Here is a 21,602-nt window from a genome sequence, read left to right as displayed (position 1 = left end):
AAGTAATTAAAAACATTTCAGCAAACAAATAATAAAAAAACCATGCCTAATTTGCCATCCACAAATTGGAGGAACACCACCGAATATTTCGTGTGGGCACTCTCCAACCAGATTGCATTAGAAATGAATGAAACAATGTAGAATGATAGAAATGTATCGATACAAAACTAAAGGTGGTAAGAGACTGAATGGTTCCTTGTAAATAATTTATTGTGAATAAAGTCTATTTTTGATTTTAAAAATTATATCTACTCTAAATAAAGAACACTGCGTAACCTGCTGAGTTTCTCCAGTGCTTTTGTACATTGAACCACAATCATAGAACCTGTAAACTTTCTTGTTTAACTTGCCTAATTCTTCTTCTTCTTTCCAGCTGTGGTCTCAATTGCAATGGATGTTGGACTTTATTGCTGTTTTCCTGCAGATTCTAGTGCCAAAACATCCCACACACAATCTGTGATTAAGTTATAGTCACAAAGTAAAATCACATAAAACTGGGTCTATTGGTCCAACTTGTCGATGCTGAACAAGGTGTTTTCCTGAGCTAGCCCCCTTGGTTTGCAAATGTAAATGTAAATGCCCATATCCCATTAATTCTTTCCTATCCATATTCTGTCCAACCACATTAGCCTCTCTAACATTATAATTACACCCACCTCAACCATAGCTCATTCCATACACCTTACACTTGTGTGAAAAAGATGCCTCTCAGGTTCCCTCAAATTCATCCCCTCTCATTTAAATCCTATACTATCTAGTTTTAGACCCCTCTGCCCCAGATGATTTTATAAATTATCCCATCCCTAATATTGTTTTGGGCTCCCATAGTACAAAGGGCTTGGACAGGATGGAATTTGTGTCCATGCGAGCTTCCTCAACCATTGAGGATGGCTGGAGTCACGTGATAGAGTAGTGGCTGGTCGGGTGGAACCAGCCCCCTCCAGAGAAAAAGAAAAAAAAAGTGTGAAAAAACAGAACTCAATGAACATAAAATACAGAAAGATAAAGCTACAGAGAAGAGACAGAAGATGGTGCCCAAAAGAGAGAAAGTAAGAATAACAGAGAAAAGGGAAGAAGGAAAATCACTGGAGAAGAAAGAAGAAGGCCTTACCTGGACGTCGGAGCAGAGCCACCGTCGAGAGGAGTGGCCAATCTCTGGTGTTGGTGAGTCTCCAGAGGAGTGGTGTCCTCCTGACTGGCGGACTTAAAAAATGGCTTTCAGAGCCAAGAAGAGGTGCGCATGTGCAGTGCGCAAGTAAAAGAAAAGGTTAACGCTGACGGGAGGGGGACTCAGCTGAGAGACGCCCAGTATCAGGGCGTTTGGCTGGGGGAAGTAAAGAGGAAAGAAGAATGGTGAGAAAGAGAACGAAGGGCAGGAAGAGGATGAGCAGCAACGGGGCGACCGGCAGGGGGACGACCTGCGGTAGGAGACCCAGCAGTGGGTCGGCCTGCAGCAGGGGGATCAGCAGCGAGTCGACCTGCAGCGGGAGGCCCAACAATGGGTCGACTTGCAGCAGGAGGCCCAACAATAGGAGACACACCATCTGGAGGCCCAGCAAGGATACAGAAGCAGCTCACCAGAGAAGGATGAAGATACACAGATACAGAGAAGAAGATGACATAGACATAGATACAGACACAGAAGAAGAGGAGGATGAATACCAAGAATTTCAAAGGAAAGAAGAAGGTAAAATAGAAGGACAAAGTTTAGATAAAGCCTTTTTCAAAGAACAAATGAGGTCATTAAAAGAATGGCTATCATTAGAATTTAGTTCAATCAAAAGAAAAATGAAAAGAGCTAAAGACAGAATGCAAAGCTTAGAGTTGGTCATGACTGAAATATGAAATAGGGAAAAGAATAGAAAATGTGGAGGAACGAGAAACTGCTGTAGAAATGGAGATAAATGATTTAAGAGGGAAGTTGGAAGAGAGCGAAAAAAAAGCTAAAGAGACACAAGATTTATTGTCACAAAAAATTGACGTATTGGAAAACTACAGTAGGTGAAACAACATAAAAATAGTGGGCCTGAAAGAAGGCAAAGAAGGGTCAGATTTAAAGGAATTTATAAAAGGATGGATTCCAAAGGTGCTGGGAATAACAGACTCACATGAAGAAATAGAAATCGAAAGGGTGCATAGAGTGCTAATACTGAAATCGCCACTACATCAAAAACCAAGATTTATATTGATAAAATTTCTAAGATATACGACAAGAGAAAACATTGTCTTGACAATGTTTTGTCATTGACAAAACAAGAGAGCAGGCAAGAAAGAAGGTTAGAGAAGACAATAAGCCGTTGGAATATAAGGGGCAAAAAATATTTTTTTACCCGGACATAAGCTTCGAACTTTTAAAGAAGAGGAAGGAATTCAACATGGCGAAAACAATCTTATGGAAGAAAGGATATAACTTTATATTAAGACATCCAGCGGTACTCAAAATATTCATTCCTGGGGAACGGAATAGACTGTTCTTGGACCCAAAGAAAGCCCAAGAATTTGCTGAACATTTGCAGGACAGAAGAGAGGAGGAGGAGTGACAATAAGGATGTCCGGCAAGAAAATATACAAAAATATGTAATAAATATAAAGTAAAGATAATGTATATGTGAAGATGGATAAGAGAAGGGGAAGAAGGAAAAAAAAAAGAAAAAAGAGAGCTTTGTTTTAAGTATAGGAAAATAGTGTTCTCTGGCGGGGGCTGGGGGAGGGGAGAATAAAAGTTACTGCAAAATCGGTTGACGCTTGCGAGCAAGTTCACAAACCGAATGGAAAGGGGAGTTGTGGTTGCCGTCAAGGGACAGGAGGCAATCCGAGGAGAGGCTCATTTGGGGTTAAAGGGTTATTGCTTGTGGGGATTGTTGGGGTATTTCATGTCTTAAATGTGTTGTCATATATTGAGATTAAAAAGGAAAACTTAACAAACAGTAATGGAAAAAAGGGGATGGAGGTGGTGAAGAGGCAGAAAAGAAGTGAAAATAAAGATATAAGATGGCCACGCTGGACTAAATGACTATAAACATTAATGGAATATATAAAAAAGTTTAAGTGTATCCCATTGGGAAAAAAAAATCACATATAATTTAAAAGACAAAATTATAATGATTGGGGAAATCTGGGAACCATATATGGAACATGGCAGAAAGAGCAGGCCTAGGACCACCACCACCTAAAATGATAAGATAAGAAGAATAAGTAGATGATATGTCTTTTTTGTTTGTATTCCTTTTGTATAAAGATATTGTTTTATTGTATTTTATATGTCCAATATTTACTGTTTTTGGAGGGGGTGGGAAGGGGGAAGGGGAAAAAAAGAGAAAATGTCACTGTGAATATTTAAAGAGACGCATCTGTAAATATATTGGCTGATATGGTTCATAGTGCGATAAATAATGAATTACAAAAAAAAACCCATTGAGGACCCTATGACAGAGTGTGCAATCAATACTGGATCTCCTCTTGGAGAATGAGATAAGGCACGTGATTTTAGATCCAGTAACCATAACTCCATTAGTTAAAAAATTTAAATTTAGACATACAACACCATTACAGGCCCTTTTGGCCCACGAGCTCCTGCCACCCAATTACACCCAACTGACCTACAGACCCACTAAGTTTTGAAGGGTAGGAGAAAACTAGAGCACCCAGAGGAAATCCAAGCAGACAAGGGGGAAATGTATAAACTCCTTACAGAAAAAAATGGATTTGAATCAAGGTCACTGGCACTGTAACAACATTTTGCTAACTGCTAATCTAACTGTATCACCTTTAGTTATAGAGAAAGTTGGGTCTGGCCTGCAAATTAAAGTGCTAAACTGGGGGCAAGGTTGATTTTGGAGCAACTCGGTGGGAACTTGTAGAAGTTGATTGAGAAAGGATGTTTTCAGACAACGTGATGGCTGGTAAGTGGGTAGGTCGTAAGAGTTCAGGCACTGCATGTTCCTGTTAGGGTGAAGGACATGGCTGGCAAGTTCAAGGAACCCTGGAGAACATGGGACATTGAGGGTCTGGTCAGGAAAAAGGAGGTGCCATATGTCAGACTTGAACAGTACAGATCAAACAAATCCCTTGAGGATGAGAAGTGCAGGATAACTTGAGAGGGAAATCAGAAAGGCAAAAGATGGAACTGGCAGGCAGGTTAGAGAAAGATTCCAAGAGATTCTACAGTTAGATTTAAAGCAAAAGATCATTGGAGCAATTAAAGATTAACAGGGCTTTCTTTGTGCAAAGGCACTGATTTTAAATGAATATTTCTCATTAGTCTTTAATGGAGAAGATCATGGAAGCCAAGGAATTTAGGAAACAAGCAGTGAGGTCCTGGACCAAGACAAGAAGTACAGGGAGGAGGCACTGGCTGCCTTAACTTGTATTAAAGTGGACAAATCCACATGGCCTGACAAACTGCAGCATCACACCTTGTGGGATGTTTCTGAGTTTTTTACTTCATCTTAGGCCTCAACTAAAGTGCAGAAAGACTGGAGGTTGGTTAACATTGTGTGTGTCATTATTTTAAAAGGGCAGCAAGGACAAGCCAAGCAACTAAGGACCAATGAGTTTGACATCAATGGTTGGAAAATTTCTGGAGGGGATTCTGAGGGACAGGATCTATCAGTATTTTGAATAGGCAAGAGATGACTGGAGGCCATCAGGATGGCTACATATGTGGCAGATTGTGTCTCAGGAATCAGATAACAATGAAGATTGATAAGGGCAGGGCAGTGGTCTTAATGTATGCGGATTTCAGCAAGGTCTTTGACAAGGCCCCATGTGGCAGGTTAATACACAAGGTTAGATCACTGGGAATACAAGTGGAACTAGCCTATTTGATTCAAAATGGGCTTCATGGAATAAGATATTATTGGAAAGATAATCTTCTGATTGGAGGCCTGTGACTAAGTGGTGTGCCGCAGGGGTCTGTACATGGCCCACTGTTGTTTGTTAAGTCTATTAACAACTTGAATGGCAATGTAGTTATTAACATGATTAGTAAATGTTGCAGATGACATCTCTCTCCCTCTCTGTATGAACTTATATATATATTATATATATATGTATATATATACACACACACACACACACACACACACAGAATCTCAGACTATTGGGAAGGTGAGCTCAGGAGTACGAAATGGAATTTAACCTTGATCAGTGTGAGGTGCTGTGCTTTGGTAAGTCCAAGCAGGGCAGGACTTGCAAGGTGAATGGCAGGGCCCTGGAGAGTGTTGTAGAACAGCAAGACCAAGGGGTTCAGGTGCCTCATTCCTTGAAAATGAAACTCAGGTGGAGAAGATGGTGAAGAAGGCATTTGACATCCTTTCCTTCATTGGGCAGGGTACTATGTACAGAAGTTGGAACCTTATGATTCAGTTGTACAAGGTGTTGGTGAGACCGTACTTGGAGTACTGTGTGCTGCTCTGGTTTCCCAGCTAAGGGGTGACATGAATAAACTGAAAAGGTGCAGAAGAAAATCACTAGGATGTTTACTGCAACTAATAGGCTTGAGTTAGAGAGAGAGATTCAATGGGCTGGGGGTAATTTTATATAGGTTTCTGAAATCATGAGGGGCTTGGATAAAGCGAATGCTCCCAGTCTTTCTCCCAGGGTGGATGTTTCTAGAACTAGGTTTAAGGTGAGAAGTGATAGATTTAAAAGGGACCTGAGGGGCAACTTTTCCACTCAGAGGGTGGTCTGTATCCAAAGCAATTTTCTAGAAGCAGACACAATAACAATATACAAAAGATATTTGGATAGATTGGTGGATAGGAAGGTCTTTTAAGACCAAATGCTGGCCAATGTGGCTACCCATTTGCCACTTGGTTAGCATGGACGAGTTGGGCTGTGGCCCTGTTCCATACTGAATGACTATGATGTCACACCTGAACCTCCTATGTTCCAGGGAAAAGTGTCCCAGCATATCCAGTCCCTCCTTATAAATCAAGCCCTCCAGTCTCGTAATGTCCTCATGAATCTTTTCTGTCCCTCTCTAGCTTTATCATATTAATCCTCGAGTATGACAATCAGAACTGCATATAGATGTCACCAACATCTAGTATACCTGTGTCATGACATCCTAAATCCTGTACTCAACGTCCATCCATCTGATAGAGGTAAATGTGTCATACACCTTCCTCAGTGTCATATCGTATTCACCATTTTCAGGAAATTATAGTATATTTCAGCAGATAAGGACGACACTTGAAGCATCTAAAAAACACCCCCAAATAAAAGGGCTCAAATCCTACAAGTCAGATACCAAAACAGTGACCTTAAAATTCTACTCAAAATACCACTTAATTGGTCCACAACCTACCCAGACCACACCCTATAACAAATTTTTAAGTTACCAGTATTTTTAACAAAAAGGCAACTGTAGTGTACACAATTTTCATTTTGCACTAAAATCCATTACCAATATGGTGTTAAACCAATAAAAGTTATAAAATTTAAAAAAAAACCACATTTAATATCCTTGAAGATCACTAGCTTTATCGTCTGAGGCAAAGAACTCAGCAGGCACATCTGGTGTGTCACTGTTTACACTGTCATCACATGGGTCCCAGTCTGAATCTGGTGCTTCAGCTTCGTCGTCAGGGTCCCACAATAAATCATCCTCCGTACCATCCACTGCACTAGAGATACCACATTTTATGAAAGATTTTATTGCAGTCTCTACTTCCACTTTATCCCATACTTTGATCACAAGATCACAGAGCGTATCAAGTAATGCAGCACGCATAGCTCATCTTTGGTCAAGGATTTTTCAGTATTCATCATCCAATGACTCCATTCTCCGCGCACATGATCTTTAAATGGCTGGTTAAGACAGAAGCTAGCAACAGACTGAGCCGTGAATCACTTTGTGACGGTGCTTCACCCACCTACCGGCTCAGTCAACACGTGTTTGCAGGGTCGTCTTATTCCATCGATATGAGTTAAAGCCATGAAATTCAGACTGAAATCGGGGTCTCATCTTATCCGAAGGTCACCTTATCCATGAAATATACAGTAGTGTAAATATTTGTACCCCATGGCTTCTGTTCCACAGAATTCAATACCTTAGGTGGGAGTGAGGGTAGACAGTGGATGACAAAAGAACAAAGAGTGACAATCATATTGAAAAATAATTAGACAATGATTACGAGAGAATTTGGGGTTGAGTGGTGATGTGGAAATGGTCGTCACATTACTGATTAATTGCATAACAAACTCAGCCCTCTTGCCTTTGGTTTACGTGTCTTGAAATTTCAGTCAATGCAGATATATATTAAGGAAACATTATTGGTAATTCCAATCAATGGCTGACGTGGTTAGCTCTAGGCCAAGTGTGTGACTTGGTTACTGAGAAGTGTACCAGAGAAATCTGTCTCTCTGAAAAATGTATTGAACCCTGCTCTTGCAAGATCCTTTATAGCTGGGAAAACAAAGATGCAATACATCTTAGTCATTGCTAACCTTGTACTGTGCAAGCCATTTATAATGAACTAATATGTGGAACATTACTTTGCCTACTCTACAAGGCTGTCTTATGCATCACTTGGAGCAATACAGAAAACCAAATCCATTTGGTGAGGACTTTTTTTCTTATTTATTCATGTTTCAGGATATAGACATCACTGACATGACTGGCATTTACTGCTATTGCTAACTGCCCTCTTGGTGATGAGTCACTCTCTTGTACTACTGTACTCCTCGTGAAGATACCCCACAGTGTTCATGGGGATTTCCAGGATTTAGAGCCAGTGACAATGAATGAATAACAACATGGTTTCTGTGAGGAATTTGCAGTTGGTGGTATTCCGTCTATCTATAACCTTCGTTCTTATGGTACTACATGTTGAGGGCTTGGAAGCTGTTACTGAAGTAACAGGCCAACTAAGTTGAGTACATTTTGTGAATGGTATCCCTAAAGCCACTGTGCACCAGTAGTGGAGGATTTGAACATTTAGGGAGTGGAAAGATCCTTACTCATGCGGGCTGCTTTGACCTGGATAGTATTATTCATCTAGGTGAAAGGAAAGTATTCGAGAACACTTCCAATTTGTGCCTTGTAGATAGTGGAAAGGCTTTAAAGGTGTAACGACATGTCAAATCACCAGAGAATACCCAGCTTCTGACCTGCTGAGTTGAATGTCTGTTCATTTGCGATCCCCAGGAGGTTACTGTGTTGGACTCAATAATGGTTATGCCATCAAGTGTCAAGGAGAGTTTGCTGGACTCTGCCTTATTGGCGATAGTCAAAGCCTGGCATTTTTGTAGTGTAAATGTTATTTGTCTCCAGTAACAAACAAGCTTGCATTGATTAATTTACTGAGGAGTTGTGGCAGAAGTGAACATTGCACAATTAGCTGCAAATATCCTCTCCTCTGAAGGAAGGCCATTGATAAAGCAGACCCAGAACTCTGTCCTCAAGAAGTCCAGTAGTGATGTTCTGATGTAAAAGGTAGCCACTCTCACCCAATTATTGGATTTCAACTATTTGGTTCATGTTCAGTCCAAAGCTGTGAAGAGGTCTGGAACTGAGTATTCCTGGCAAGATTTAAATAGGGCATCAGTGAATTGGTGCGAAATGCCATTTCATATCAGTTGTGAATGACAACGCCCAACATTTTGCTGATCACTGAGACTGGACTGATCAGGCAATTTCCACACACTTCAGTGGATTAAGGTATTGCAACTGCACTAAAACGTCACATCGGGACATATGAAGAAACTGTCAAATGTTTTATTGCTGACCAATCAGTCAGGCAGGTGCCACTCCTCTGAAACATCCTTCTACAAACTGTCAATTCAAAAATAAAAAAAAACAAATTTAATACGTGTTTGGTAACAAGACGTATTAATGATTACAGAACTCAGATGGTAAGATGAAGTGAGAATACAGGTCATAAAATTATGGAATAAGCTTCTGACTCCTATTGTCTAACTCTCCAAACAAGATGCATTCAGGATTTAAAAACAACCCCACCTAATATAACTAAAATTTCAGAAGCTTCCACTAAGATTGGTTGAACAAATGATTACATCATGTTCCCAATGAGTTAACTGGTTTAAAGGACAGTTCATGAAAAATAATGTTGCCTCCAAAAAGAGTAGTAGGAGGAACATTTTTAAAGAACCTTCATCATTTCGGAATCTGCTCTAGTCTCGAGTTTATGGACATGTTCATCTAATAATGTCAAATGCTATTTATTGAGGCCATCAGACCCTCTCCCTTAACTGACTACAATTCAAGCAAAGCAAAATGTTGGAAAGTGCTGATCATTTGTACAATGCATATTGGGATACAAGCCTTTGCTGTTGAAAGCAGTAATCTGTTGTGCTCATATTGAACGACGTGCCAGGCTTATCCAAAGTCCACAAGGCAAGCCTTCAGTAAATATAATTGATTTTCAAAGTGAAGCGAGTATGGACATCCTTTTTATTTTGAAATGGTATCTTCTTAGTGACTGCCAGATGGCTAAGTTCATCAAGGATTGTTCCTGAATTCATGAGAGATACAGATTGAACATTGCTAGTCCTAGCATGAGAACACACTAGAAAGGCAAATGGTACTGCGCTGCATGGAATTATATCGGTTGAACAGAAACAGGCCAACTACTTCTTGCTGGCATTTATGCTCCATTTAAGCCTTGCTTTATGGAACCCAGTCGGGCACAACATACGTTCAACAAGTCCCATGCAGTCTAACCTGGCACGGCTTCAGCCAGCAGATATCCCAGCAGGAAGTTGGCACTTCACAAGCTATTCAATATCAGAAGCAATGGCAGTAGCAAGGAAGCCTCAAGAAGTTCAGGATTTTTCCAGTCATGTGATTGACTCTCAGAAGCATTTTGGATTGTCAATACTGCACAAAAGACATGCATTTCACTGTGTGTCTTATTTAGTTGTTAACTCTTCCCCAATTCATTTTTTTGTTATTTACTGCAGTTGCTCCATATTGCAGAGAGTATCCCTTTCTCACCATCCTGAATAAACAATTCTTGCTCTGAATTCTATATTTCTGAGTAATCTATTAGATCCTTAGTTTTGGACATTGCAATGGGAAATGATTTATTAAACCTCCTAATTTTAAAAAACTCTTTTTTCAGATCATCCCTCATGTTTCTCTTCTCCAAAGAAAGTGATGGTTATAATCTCTCACGCAGAGAAAACACAGCTGGATTAGAAGGGAGCTGCATAAAATATCAAAAGTAAGAATAAATGAACAATATTTTGCCCATTGGCATTTTCACCAATTGATTGCAGTTATATTTTTCTCTATCCTGTGCATGAAACAGCATATGGAGAACAATGCATATCTGAGCAAATTCTGAGCCCAGGGTACTTCAATTTGGATTTAATTGCAACATTTCACAGCACTGAAAACTCTCCAATTGTCATCAATACCAAGGACCAAAATGCTGGGTCAGTGAATGAAGGACTTTGCTCAAGAAAACAAGACATTGAAGAGGTTGAGGATGGGGTAGTTTGGGAAGGGGTGAGAGGTAATTGCTGAGATGGAAAATAATACCTTTGCTTTAATGATGTCAGTTTTATTCAAGATGCTGGATAGATCAAAAAATAGAGGAGTTTGAGCTTTTGGAATTAAATTATTTCATATGTTAGTAGAACTTTACTGGGATAACTAACTGGATTTAATATAATCTAGCATCTCCAACTCAAATTAGGAATACTACAAAAGTATCTTTGAGCCTGAAACATTAGCTATGTATCTTTAGTCTTTGCTATATAAACTATTTGGCCTGCTGAATTTCTTCAGCATTGTGTTTAAACATCAAGCTAATTTATATTAATCAAAATGTTGATAACAGGATCAGTGGACTGATAAAAAAAATCTAAAATCCCTAAAGAGTAGCTAATTCCTCTCAGTGAGGAAAAATGGATGAAGCTTTCAGTCCCCTATCTTGTGCTCAATTTCCACCCTGCTTGTCATTGGACGTGCTTTTCAGAATAGTACACTTTATCATAGATAGGGATAATCACTCAACACATCAAGGTCAATGTTTCTCAAAACTGACTAATCAAACTGATGCTTGTGTACTCCTTTGATATTGCATATGTATTCATAAGAAAGCAGAAAGAATATTGGAATAAATATCAACAAGACCAAAAATATATTAGGCTCATATATTCCAAATAATATATATTAGTCGAGAGGGGCATGGCCATGTTAAGGAGCTGAGCAGAAGTGCTTTGAAAGAGCTCTCCACAAAAAGTATTAAAAAGATAGTTAGAAAGCTCAAAACCAGAATTTTAATGTCAAAACTAGTGCCAAATGACTGAGACAACCAAAACTAAAAACTGAAGAAGCAACAGCTCAGCCAGGAACACTGAGTGGAAGCCTGGTGAGGAGAGACTCAGGAGGGGCCTTGGGACCGGCTGAACCCAGCCAGGGGGGGGGGGGGGGGGGGGTGGAATCAGAAAAGAGAAACATATTGGAAAAGGTGTCGAAAATCAAAGAAGTCCTGGAAGATTTAATGGAACGAATGACTCATTCGGCGGCTGAGTTGGACAAAACAAGACAGGTTAGAGGCACTAGAAGAAAAAGTAAAAACATGGGTCACAAAAAAGAGTGATGGACAAGATTGATCATATAGAAAATTTCAGCAGACGTAAAAACGTAAGAATCATTGGATTGAGAGAAAGAATAGAGGGAAAGACGCAGTGAGTTTCTTTGAAACATGGATTCCACAAATGCTGGGATAAGTTCGATGCAAAGCAACAAATTGAAAGGGCACTGGACCCTTGAACCCGGAAGAACTGGTGAACAGCGACCATGACCAGCCATGGAAAGACTTTTAAGTTACCAGATGCGATCTTGGGTGCAGCAAAAACTTGGGTCATTTCAATTGCCTGATTGCAACGCTGGCGACTGCAGACGCTGGGGATTGTACTAGGGGCCAAGGCTCTCAATCCGCGGCGCAAGATGATGCCATCTGATGCTGGCATTGAGCTGATTTTGCTTTCACACTAGGTACTTTAAAGGCCGATCGGCAGTTATTTCCTGGGATCACTTGCAAATGTGAAAGGCGCTATTATCTCGTGGCCCATGCTACAGGCAGCTGAGGCTAATGAAGATGTCATTGTGTCAAACTGCTCATCTGGCATGGAGCGTGGACATGAACCAGACAGCAAGGCTCTAATAATTAAATTCACTGATTAGGAAAAGCAAGGGAATCAATGAATCAGCTCCTGAGTTGAGTATACCACAGTAAGTGGGTCAGACGATGTCATTCAACCCCTACTTTGAAGGAGACTGCTGAAAACATCTCAACGACACGTCTATTTTTGGTCCTCTGTTTATTACCCAGCCAACTTCTGAAAAGGATAATGAAACGTACAAGCCAAAAATACAGACTTCAAAATGAATTCTTCATGCATTCACTTTGACAGCTAATTTGACTGTACAAGGTTCAATCTAAGCTTTCCCATTAATTGGCACTTTGTAAATGGGTTGCAACAGATATTCTGGACAATGAACTATCAGTGATTTTGTCACCTTTAGCTACAGAAATAATTGCTTCCATCAACTAGAGCAAACAGTTTACAATGGGCTGGGAACAAAGGCATGGAATCTCCTAGGATAGATGATATACCACATAAAGTCACAAGGAATCAGTAGCAGAGTTTTAGGCCATTTCACCTTTGCTCAAAATGCCACTTCCCCACTCTCTAGTGCACAATATTGTCTCTTTCTGCTCTTCAAGTGCCCACCCAGCTACCCCATAAGAGTGACGTGGTCTTCTGCCTTCACCATCTTTTCAGGCAGTGAATGCCAGATCTCTATTAAGCTTTGAGTGAATAGATTTTTTCTCAATTCTTCTCCAATCCTACCAACTAATGTAAATTGATGTCACTAAGTTATCATCCTTTTTGCCAAGGGAAACAAATCCTTCCTATTTTCCACTCTTTGTACCTCTCATTATTTTGTCCCACTCAATTAAATCTCCTCTCAGACTTCTTTATTCTAATTTATGGGCATAATCCCCGATTTCTCCCAACCTATGCAGCTGGCAATTGCTATACAAAACAGTCTGACGTCGACACTGATTAAAAACTCAACCAAATCACTTCAAAATTTGCTAAAGTATACAGTAAATATTTAGTTTAAATTGCAAATGCTCAAAATTAAAAATAGAAACAGAAAATGGTGGAAACACTCAGCAAGTCAAGCAACAATGTGTGGAAAGAGAACCAAAGTTAATGTTTCAGGTCAATGACCCTTCAGAATTTAAGTGCAAAACATTAACTTCATTTCTTCATGATAAATGGAATACTCTAAAATGATAATTCAACTTGGATTCTCCTCTGCAGCCTTTACAAAGTCTTATATCACTAATATACAAGGAGGCATAACAGCCCGAGATCTTTCCAAAGCATTCTACATGGACAAACTGATATTATTGGTTCTATGGTTAATTGTCCTGTGAAAATGTCTGTTTACTTTGGTTTGCTGACTCATGGATTTGGTCATGAGCCATAAGAAAAAAAAAGCACCAATATCTTTTTCAGTGTTGGGTTTAGTTATTTTCCCTGAGAAAAGGAATCAAAAGAATAGAAAATAGTGTCTTGGGAAATAATTTATTATCTTTTGAACAAATGAAGGACAAATATGGTGTAACTCACGGTACAATGTTTGCATACCACCAACTGAAAATCTACTTGAAGGACAAATTGGGAAGCAGGCTGAGGTTACCAGAAGGAAGCAGCTTTGAATATGTGATTACAGACACAATGATAATTAAAAGATTTATAACAAACGTGTACATCAAGCTGCAAGAGAAAGAGAACGATGAAATAAGCTGTAAACCCAAACAAAAGTGGGAACGAGATCTAAACATAAAGATAAATAATGAAAAATGGGATAAGGTAATCTCCAGAACTATGAGAAATACAATAAACACGAGGTTACTCATGATACAATATGATTGGCTACAAAGGCTATATTTCGTGCCCCAAAAGTTAAATAAATGGGACCCAACAGTATCAGATAAACGTTTTCACTGTAAGAAGGAAACGGGAACAACAGTACATGCAATTTTGGCATGTGAGAAAGTGGAAAAGTTTTGGGAAGATCTAAATCAGGTATTAAATAAAATCACAAAAAGCAACATACCAAAAAATCCAGAGATCTTTCTTCTAAGTAATATAAGTAGTAAAGAACTAGGCCTCAAATTGGATGAAGCACAAAAAAGATTTATTATATTAGCCTTAGCTGTAGCAAAAAAAATATAGCGTCAACCTGGAAATCAGAAGAGAGCCTGAGAATACAGCAATGGTACATGGAAATGAATAAATGTATTCCATTGGAAAAAATAACATATAATTAAGAAATAACATTACAATATTCGAACAAATTTGGGAACTGTACATGGAACACAACAGAGAGGGCCTACTGCTGACCTCCACCCCCTAAAATGATAGAATGAGAAGAAGACAAAATGAACTGACCCAGTATGTAAAAGTAGATGACACAATTTTCTTGTTTATTTTCATTGTGTGATGACGTTGTTTAATGGGTTTATTGTATTGTATATGTTGAACGTTTAGTGCGTAGGGAGGGGGGTGGAAAGGAGGGAGGGAAGGGAGGGGGGGGAAAAAGGAGAGAAAATAACACTGTATATTCAAGAGGGAAATGTTTGTGTGTATTTTGATTCATAGTGTGAAAAATAAAAAATAAGAAATTAAAAAAAAAGATACTTGGGTGTTTAGCATTTCAATTGCCAATCTATCCCTAATCCATTCTGCTAATTTATGGTGGCTTCAATCCTTGATGGTGGCTGAAGCAACTTGTCTGATATGGCTATTATACAGCTAGAGGCTGGGAGCAAGTCGGCAGTCCAGTGAATGGATTTCCTGTTAATATATCCAAAAATAAACTGGAGAGTCATTCACAAAGTGACACTTCTGCCTCTCTTGATTAATGAATTACAGCAGCATGCTCTCTGAACCGAACTGCAAGAAATAAAACTAATAAGAATTAATGGAAAATCTAGCTGAAGTGGGACTATGGATTGGTCAAGGATCAAAGCACCACGAGTGAACTGGATTGGAACTTCTACAATTGTCAATTTCAGTCTGTATTTTTAAAAATCTCTTGCAGTTTGCTATTGTCATCAGTCAGAAAGCTGGTTAAATAAACATATTTATACACTTTGCAGCCCCCAATATATTAATTTGAGTAAATGTCTTCATGACATGGCTGGTCAAGTTACCCACCAGAGTAACACAGGAAAGGTACTGAACTATCTCTCAGCAGAGAAGCTGATTTTGTATGGATGACATGCACCACTGTGGCTCCCTTTTCAATTGCCTTTCTCGATGGTCAAAACACAATTTAGTAATATTCTCGAAATCTCTGTGGGGGGCGCGGGGGGGGGGGGAGGGGAGAAATCAATGAAATCAAATCTAGTGGGTTATGGACCACAGAGTTATGAGATGCAGTCGCTGACTCGTTTTATAGCCAGAGAAACTGAACATCACACTAGTATATTAATTCTACCCAATCACTTCAATGATGGTTGACATAACTGAACGGACGGACTGAAAAAGACAAGTGAGAAAAAGTTTTAAAAATCTAAAATGAGCACAATATTTAACTGTTATAGGATCAAATGCAACTTCAAATTTTCTTTTTCATTTTGTGAGAAAACCTAACTGCTAAATATTAAAATTGAGCCCACGTTCACCAATTCTGCTGGCAGCTTGTTCCACACTCCCAACACCCTCTGTGGGAAGAAGTTCCCCTAAATCTTTCCCCTTTCACCCTTAACCAATGTCCTCTGGTTTTCAACTCACCTACCCTCAGTGGAAAAAGCCTTCCTGCATTTACTCTGTCCATACCCCTCTTCATTTTAAATACTTCTATCAAATTTCCCTTCGTTCTTCTACGCTTCAGGGAATAAAGACCTAATCTGTTTAACCTTTCCCTGTAATTATTCCAATCATAGTTGAACAAGCAATTAAGATACAACAGCATTTCCTCAAAAGTCTCGGCATTGTTCAACATCTAATTCTTTATGTTTTTAAATACATTTGATTTTAATGAACTCACACTGCAAACTTCTAAACTTTTCTCTTCAGTAATTGTAATTACAGGCTTTCAGCTGTAGAGATTCTGAGACAAAAGACATCATATCGACATTCTGATGTTCAGAATGAATTAGCGATGGCTCCAATACAGTCATCAAAGGGTGTCTATCCTAAATGGTTAGCTTCTTATATGCAAATAATGACACGGTACTTAATCTTTGGGTGGGAGGAATGGCTTAAAGAAGAAAGATAATTCTATTTGAACCAATCTCAATGTTATGCTCACATCCAAACTCCAGTGTTTTATGAAGTGTAAAACAAGTTGCACAATTTCTAGTGTGTTGCAGAAAGAACTCGCCCAAACGACTTTGGCTATCTGTCACAACACAACTTTTTCCACAACAGACAGATGAACATTTAATTAGAAAAAAATATTCAATGGAAATCTGAATAATTGACTTCATAGTGAATAATCTGTTTTCCTGTTCACCATCACTCTAACTGCCCCATTTCATTTTGACTCTTGGGATTTGCATGATTTAAGTGGATTTTGCCTGATGAGTAACACCAAAAGTCTTACATCTTCCACTAGATAAAGCAACTCCTTGATTAGCACCTCATCCAGTTAAACGGCAATTGCTTCACAACTGAAATACCATGGTTGCACCATGTCCCAGCAACGGATAAAGTTTTTTTTTAAACACACTATCACCCAAATTTATGACCCTGACCTCGAAAGATAAGGTCACAGGAATGTCATCACTGATTTGGAAATATGTTTTTGTTTTCCTCATCCGAGAACTCCTAACCAACTGTTGGAATATTTCCATCATGATGCCAGCAGTAGTTCACAAGGATGACACATACTCAACAACACAAGGGTAATTGGAGAGATGCAATAAATTCTGGCCTTACCGGCAGTGCATGCATTCCATAAGTTAATACAAATATTCACTGATTTGTAAAATCCATGTTTTAAAAACATCTTGAAGGAGAATTTATGTACCCGGTGCCAGCATTAAAAAAAGGTTAAATGCAAAGCAGTTATAAGCACAATATAACTTCTGCTACACTGTGTAGGGAAGCCTCACCTGGCAGATGAAGTCAGGTGGGGATCCCTCTCCCCATCTCATGGCTCTTACTCCTCAAAGACTCCATCTGCCCATTGTGTCAGAGTATTTAGAGGTGGTTTGGGAGGAATTGTTAGACCAGCTTGCACACATACATTTTAAAACACAGAATATTTGCAGGAGTTTTTTTAGAATGCTTTTTGCAGGAGGCAACAAAGTATGGACAGCAGCTTGCCTGGGAGAGCATGTGATCTTTGCAGGCAGAGGAGAATGGTTTTGCTCTCAGAGAGGGAGGGTGTGAAACAGAGAGAGAGGACACAGAAATCAGTTCCTGAAGGACAAGATGGCAAACTTTGGAAGGCTGCCTGGTCAACGGAGAAGACTGGCAGTCTGAGAGGTGACCTGAAAGAAAGAGGATCATCTGGAGAACCCTGGAGGGGGCAAGATTCGTCAGCAAGGCTGATTGAGAAGGAATCAGTTGTGGATGTCCTGGAAAAGGAATCTCTCTCTAAAAACCAGCAAGGACCCTTCTGAGTGGTAATCATTTGCCTGTTAAGCACCAAAGACAAAATTTAGTCTTAGTAAGTCAGATTGTTGTTTTCGTTGTGATCAGATGGCCAATACTTTTTTACATACTGTTTGATTTTGTGATCGATTGCAACAGTTTTGGAAAGGTATCCAATCTATATTTAATAGTTTATATAATATCTATGTTGTATTAGATCCTGATATATTTTTATTAGGGAATATGCAATCATTAATTGACTTGGGCTTAAATGATTAACAGATTTCTTTTATCTATTTAGCCTTAGCGGTGGCCAAGAAATGTATAGCGCTTACTTGGAAAGACAGAAATATATTAACCTTAGATAGGTGGTATTTAGAGATGAAGTCTTGTTTAATTATGGAAAAGATATCTTTTTCAATTCAAGATAAGATGTCTTTTTATAAGCTGAAGTGGACTCCATTTGTTAAGTACATGCAATTAAGCTTGACTTAAATATGTTTTATGTGTGATATTTTAGATTTGATAACTTTTTTTTATTAGTATTTTTACCTGTTATTTTTTTTTGTTTGTGAGTGTTTTTTTTTAATAATATTACTAACTTTATTAATTCTTCACTCTTTATTTTGGGAGGGGGAAGGGTGGTTTTTTTTTTATATATATAGATTTTTTTTAGTGGCCGTATATATGGAGGGGGGGGGGGTTAGACTGATTTAAGTTAGGTCATTAATGCTGTGTTGTAATAATTATTTTATTTTTATTTTTCTTTAAATGTATTTTTTTTTGTTTTATTCATGTGATAAAATCTTTAAATAAAGTTAAAAAAAAAGCACCAAAGACTGGTGAACTTTGTTCATGCTAACTTCTGTGCACAGTACAAGAACTGCCTGCAACCAGTGAGATTGGACTGTGATCCAAAGAACTTTTCTAATCTTAAATATACATGACACACATCTGCGCTTGGTGTTAGAGAGGGGATTAAGTAGTTAGGTAGGTTGTAATAAGTTAAAGTTCAATTCTGTTTATTTGTTCAAATATAATTAAAAACGACTTTGGTTTAAGTAGTTGGTGAATATCTGTTGCTGCTAGTTTTTGGAGTCCTCTGGACTCTGTAACACCATCACCAATAAAAAAAATGTCTATACCTGATAGAATATTGATAGGGTAGACAGAATCTTCTCCAGCGTCACATGATTGTGGACATTTTAAGCTGAGGGGGAAGATGTTTTGCAAATGTTTTCCACAGTGGTAGGTGCCTGAATGAGCTGTTAGTGGCAGTGGTATAAACAGTTACGATAGTAGTATCTAAGAGACTTCTAGATTGACACATGGATATGAAGGGGATGACTGGATATTCATCAGGTAAAAGCAGCAGAGCTTTAGTTTGACTTGTCTATGTTTGACACAGTCATGTGGGCCAAAGGCATTGTGTCTGTGCACTACTGTTGTATATTCTGTTAAATAGTCACATTACACTTAATACAGTGATAAGGGTTCTTCCACATGCATTCTAATAGGTTAAGACGAACATTATGCAGTTGTGCAGAGTAGAAAGGCAAGAGCACAGTGGCAAATGTACAAGGTTTCATGAGTAAAGAGTAACAACTGATTAAGACTTTTATTACAAAGTAAGGGCAGCTTGAGAGCACGACCGTGGGGTTCATTCAGGAGCCAGATAGGTGCATGAGCAATTTCACGCCCTTGAACCTTCTCCCAGATGTGTTGAGGAGGGAGAAGAATGTGTGCTCGAGTGTGATGGGTCCTTCAGCATGTTAGATGCCTTTGCTAGGCACTGGAAGACGTAGATGCAGTCCATGAAGGTGCATGATGCTCTAAAGTACATTAATTACTTTCTGCAACGTGTTCCTATCTTGAACCAAGCAGCTCCGAACCATACTGCAATGCATCTATCAAGTGAGCTTTTGATGGTGCACCTGTAGTAGTTGCTGAGGGACAAGGGAACATACTGAACTTTCCTCGCATTCTAAGAATGTAGAGGCATGAATGTGCTTTCCTGACCATAGTGTCAACCTGCTTGGCCGATATTAGCGTAGAATTTCAGTAAAGAGGTTGATCCTCCATCCAATTCACTTCACCCGAGAATGTTACATTAGAGCTCTCGGTCAAGCAGCAATTTCGTCTCCGTTCCTTATGTGCCACCTGACCCTTTATTATAGTTTTGAAAGAATTCTTTGCTCAGCATCCTAACTTTATGTCAGCTACTGGCCTAATTTCCTGATAGTTGCTGTACAAAATAGCTGATTGCCTCTTTGCTGCTGACCAAATTGCTCCATATGCAGTTCCCATTATTTTAATTACCTACTTCAGAAAACAAACCCTCTCCCACAACAATAAATGTCACGATAACATTAAACTTCATATACTGCCTGCTGCTTCTACAATCACAGTTCACTTGCCAGAATTAGTTGCAAACTGAATAAAGCCAGCTCCGAAACTCATCTTCCTTTTCTACCTGATCCAATCTTCCAAATCCATTGTCATTTCCAGCATAAAATTACCCTCTTTGTACAATGTTTTTTTTTTAAAAAAAACCACCTCCTGAACTGATGTAATACAGTATAAAGTCTGGTAACGCTCCACTTACGGACCATAGTGATTGAACGGATCCTTAATCTTTTATATGTTTCTTTACAGAACACAACAAAAATGCTGGCTGCAAAGAATAACTAAATATTCTTGTAATGCCCTTTGTTTGGGGGGGGGGGGGGCGAGGTAAGGTCTGGGCCTAATGACCCGCTCACCCAGGGGAAGTACACACATTATACTTTGCCTCTCCTTTCTCAGTGAGAGACAGACAGTAGGTCATTGCAAATGGCCTCTCCTACATTACTGAGACCATAGCAACACGTTCTCGTGGTGTCCCCCGTTTTCACTGAGTTTGCTATGTCATGGCGTTACCGAGTATCCAGAGGAATAATGGATGGGTGGGCTGAGCTCATTAGCCTTGCTTGACGATCAGCCCAAGAGAAGAAAAACTCTGATTTCAAACATGGGTAGATGGTGCTCGTTAGCCTTATCAGGCCATCCATCTAGGAGAAGGACACTCTGAAGTATTATCTATGACCTGAGGACCTGGCTGTCACTGTCTTAGCATGCTAGACCATGGCAGATTAACCCTGGGTGTAAAGGGTGGGGCCAGTACTGGGCACACTGCCCTCCATCTAAAGAATCAATTATGCAGCCTCAAAGGACTTGCCCATGTCTACAATCCTTCCTGAATCTTCGTTCATGAAGCCAAGCCATGAAGAATGCCCTTTGTATGATACCAGTGGAAATCAGTGACAGTGGAAATCAGTTGCTGCAGTGAAATTGCTCAAATACCATCTCTGTTGAGCCATACTGCTTTCAGTACATTACAAAGAGTCATTTGGTAAATTTGGCCAGTCTGATGGTGCAATTTCTACCACTTTTTAAAACTTTTAAATGATAATATTTTAAATTAAACATAATGCACAAAACCAATGCATATTGATTCCCAATTCACAACATTAAATGCTACAGCAAAAAATGCCCCAAACTTACAGTCTGCTCGATTATGTCTAGAAATATTAAAGAGAGCAAATACTGCTATATTGTGTGTGTTTCTGCTGTGTAACTGGATACCATACTTTTTATTGGGATATATTTTAGTCAAGAGGAAACACTTCTTGCCAAAGGGTACTGACCAGTCTCAACATCCTGAACATAGAAGTGAAGATCATCTGTAATCTCAGTGACGAAAACAGGCTTGTAGTTGGTTGTACGTTCCTTCTCCTCTGCCACCTGTAGCACTGCTTCTTCTGTTGGCTGCTCCTCGTAATTTGACCAGACCTACAATAAAATCAGAGAAAGAGTGAATCAGTGCAGCCCGTGAAAAACTTGCAGCAATACAAACCATGAAAGAAAAGCATGAGAAATGTTCAGCAGGTTGACCAACATCTGAAGAGAAACCATGACAGACATATTTCGCACAGAGATGAGATGAATTCTTCCTC

The 21,602-nt window shown here is 39.2% G+C and overlaps 1 protein-coding gene across 1 annotated transcript in view; it reads right to left on the bottom strand.

Moving 5' to 3' along the window:
- The window catches only part of snd1 (staphylococcal nuclease and tudor domain containing 1), a 767,382-nt gene that overhangs the window by 114,332 nt on the left and 631,448 nt on the right, over window positions 1-21,602 (bottom strand). The window contains exon 18 of the mRNA XM_069908835.1: window positions 21,294-21,438. Coding sequence (XP_069764936.1) covers window positions 21,294-21,438 — 145 coding nt within the window. The remainder of the gene's footprint in view (window positions 1-21,293; window positions 21,439-21,602) is intronic.

The sequence above is a fragment of the Narcine bancroftii genome, chromosome 13 (genome assembly GCF_036971445.1).
Source record: "Narcine bancroftii isolate sNarBan1 chromosome 13, sNarBan1.hap1, whole genome shotgun sequence".
In the NCBI taxonomy this organism is placed as follows: Eukaryota; Metazoa; Chordata; class Chondrichthyes; order Torpediniformes; family Narcinidae; genus Narcine; species Narcine bancroftii.
Note: the sequence above shows the minus strand (reverse complement) of the source record. Positions and strands in the feature narration are given on the sequence as shown.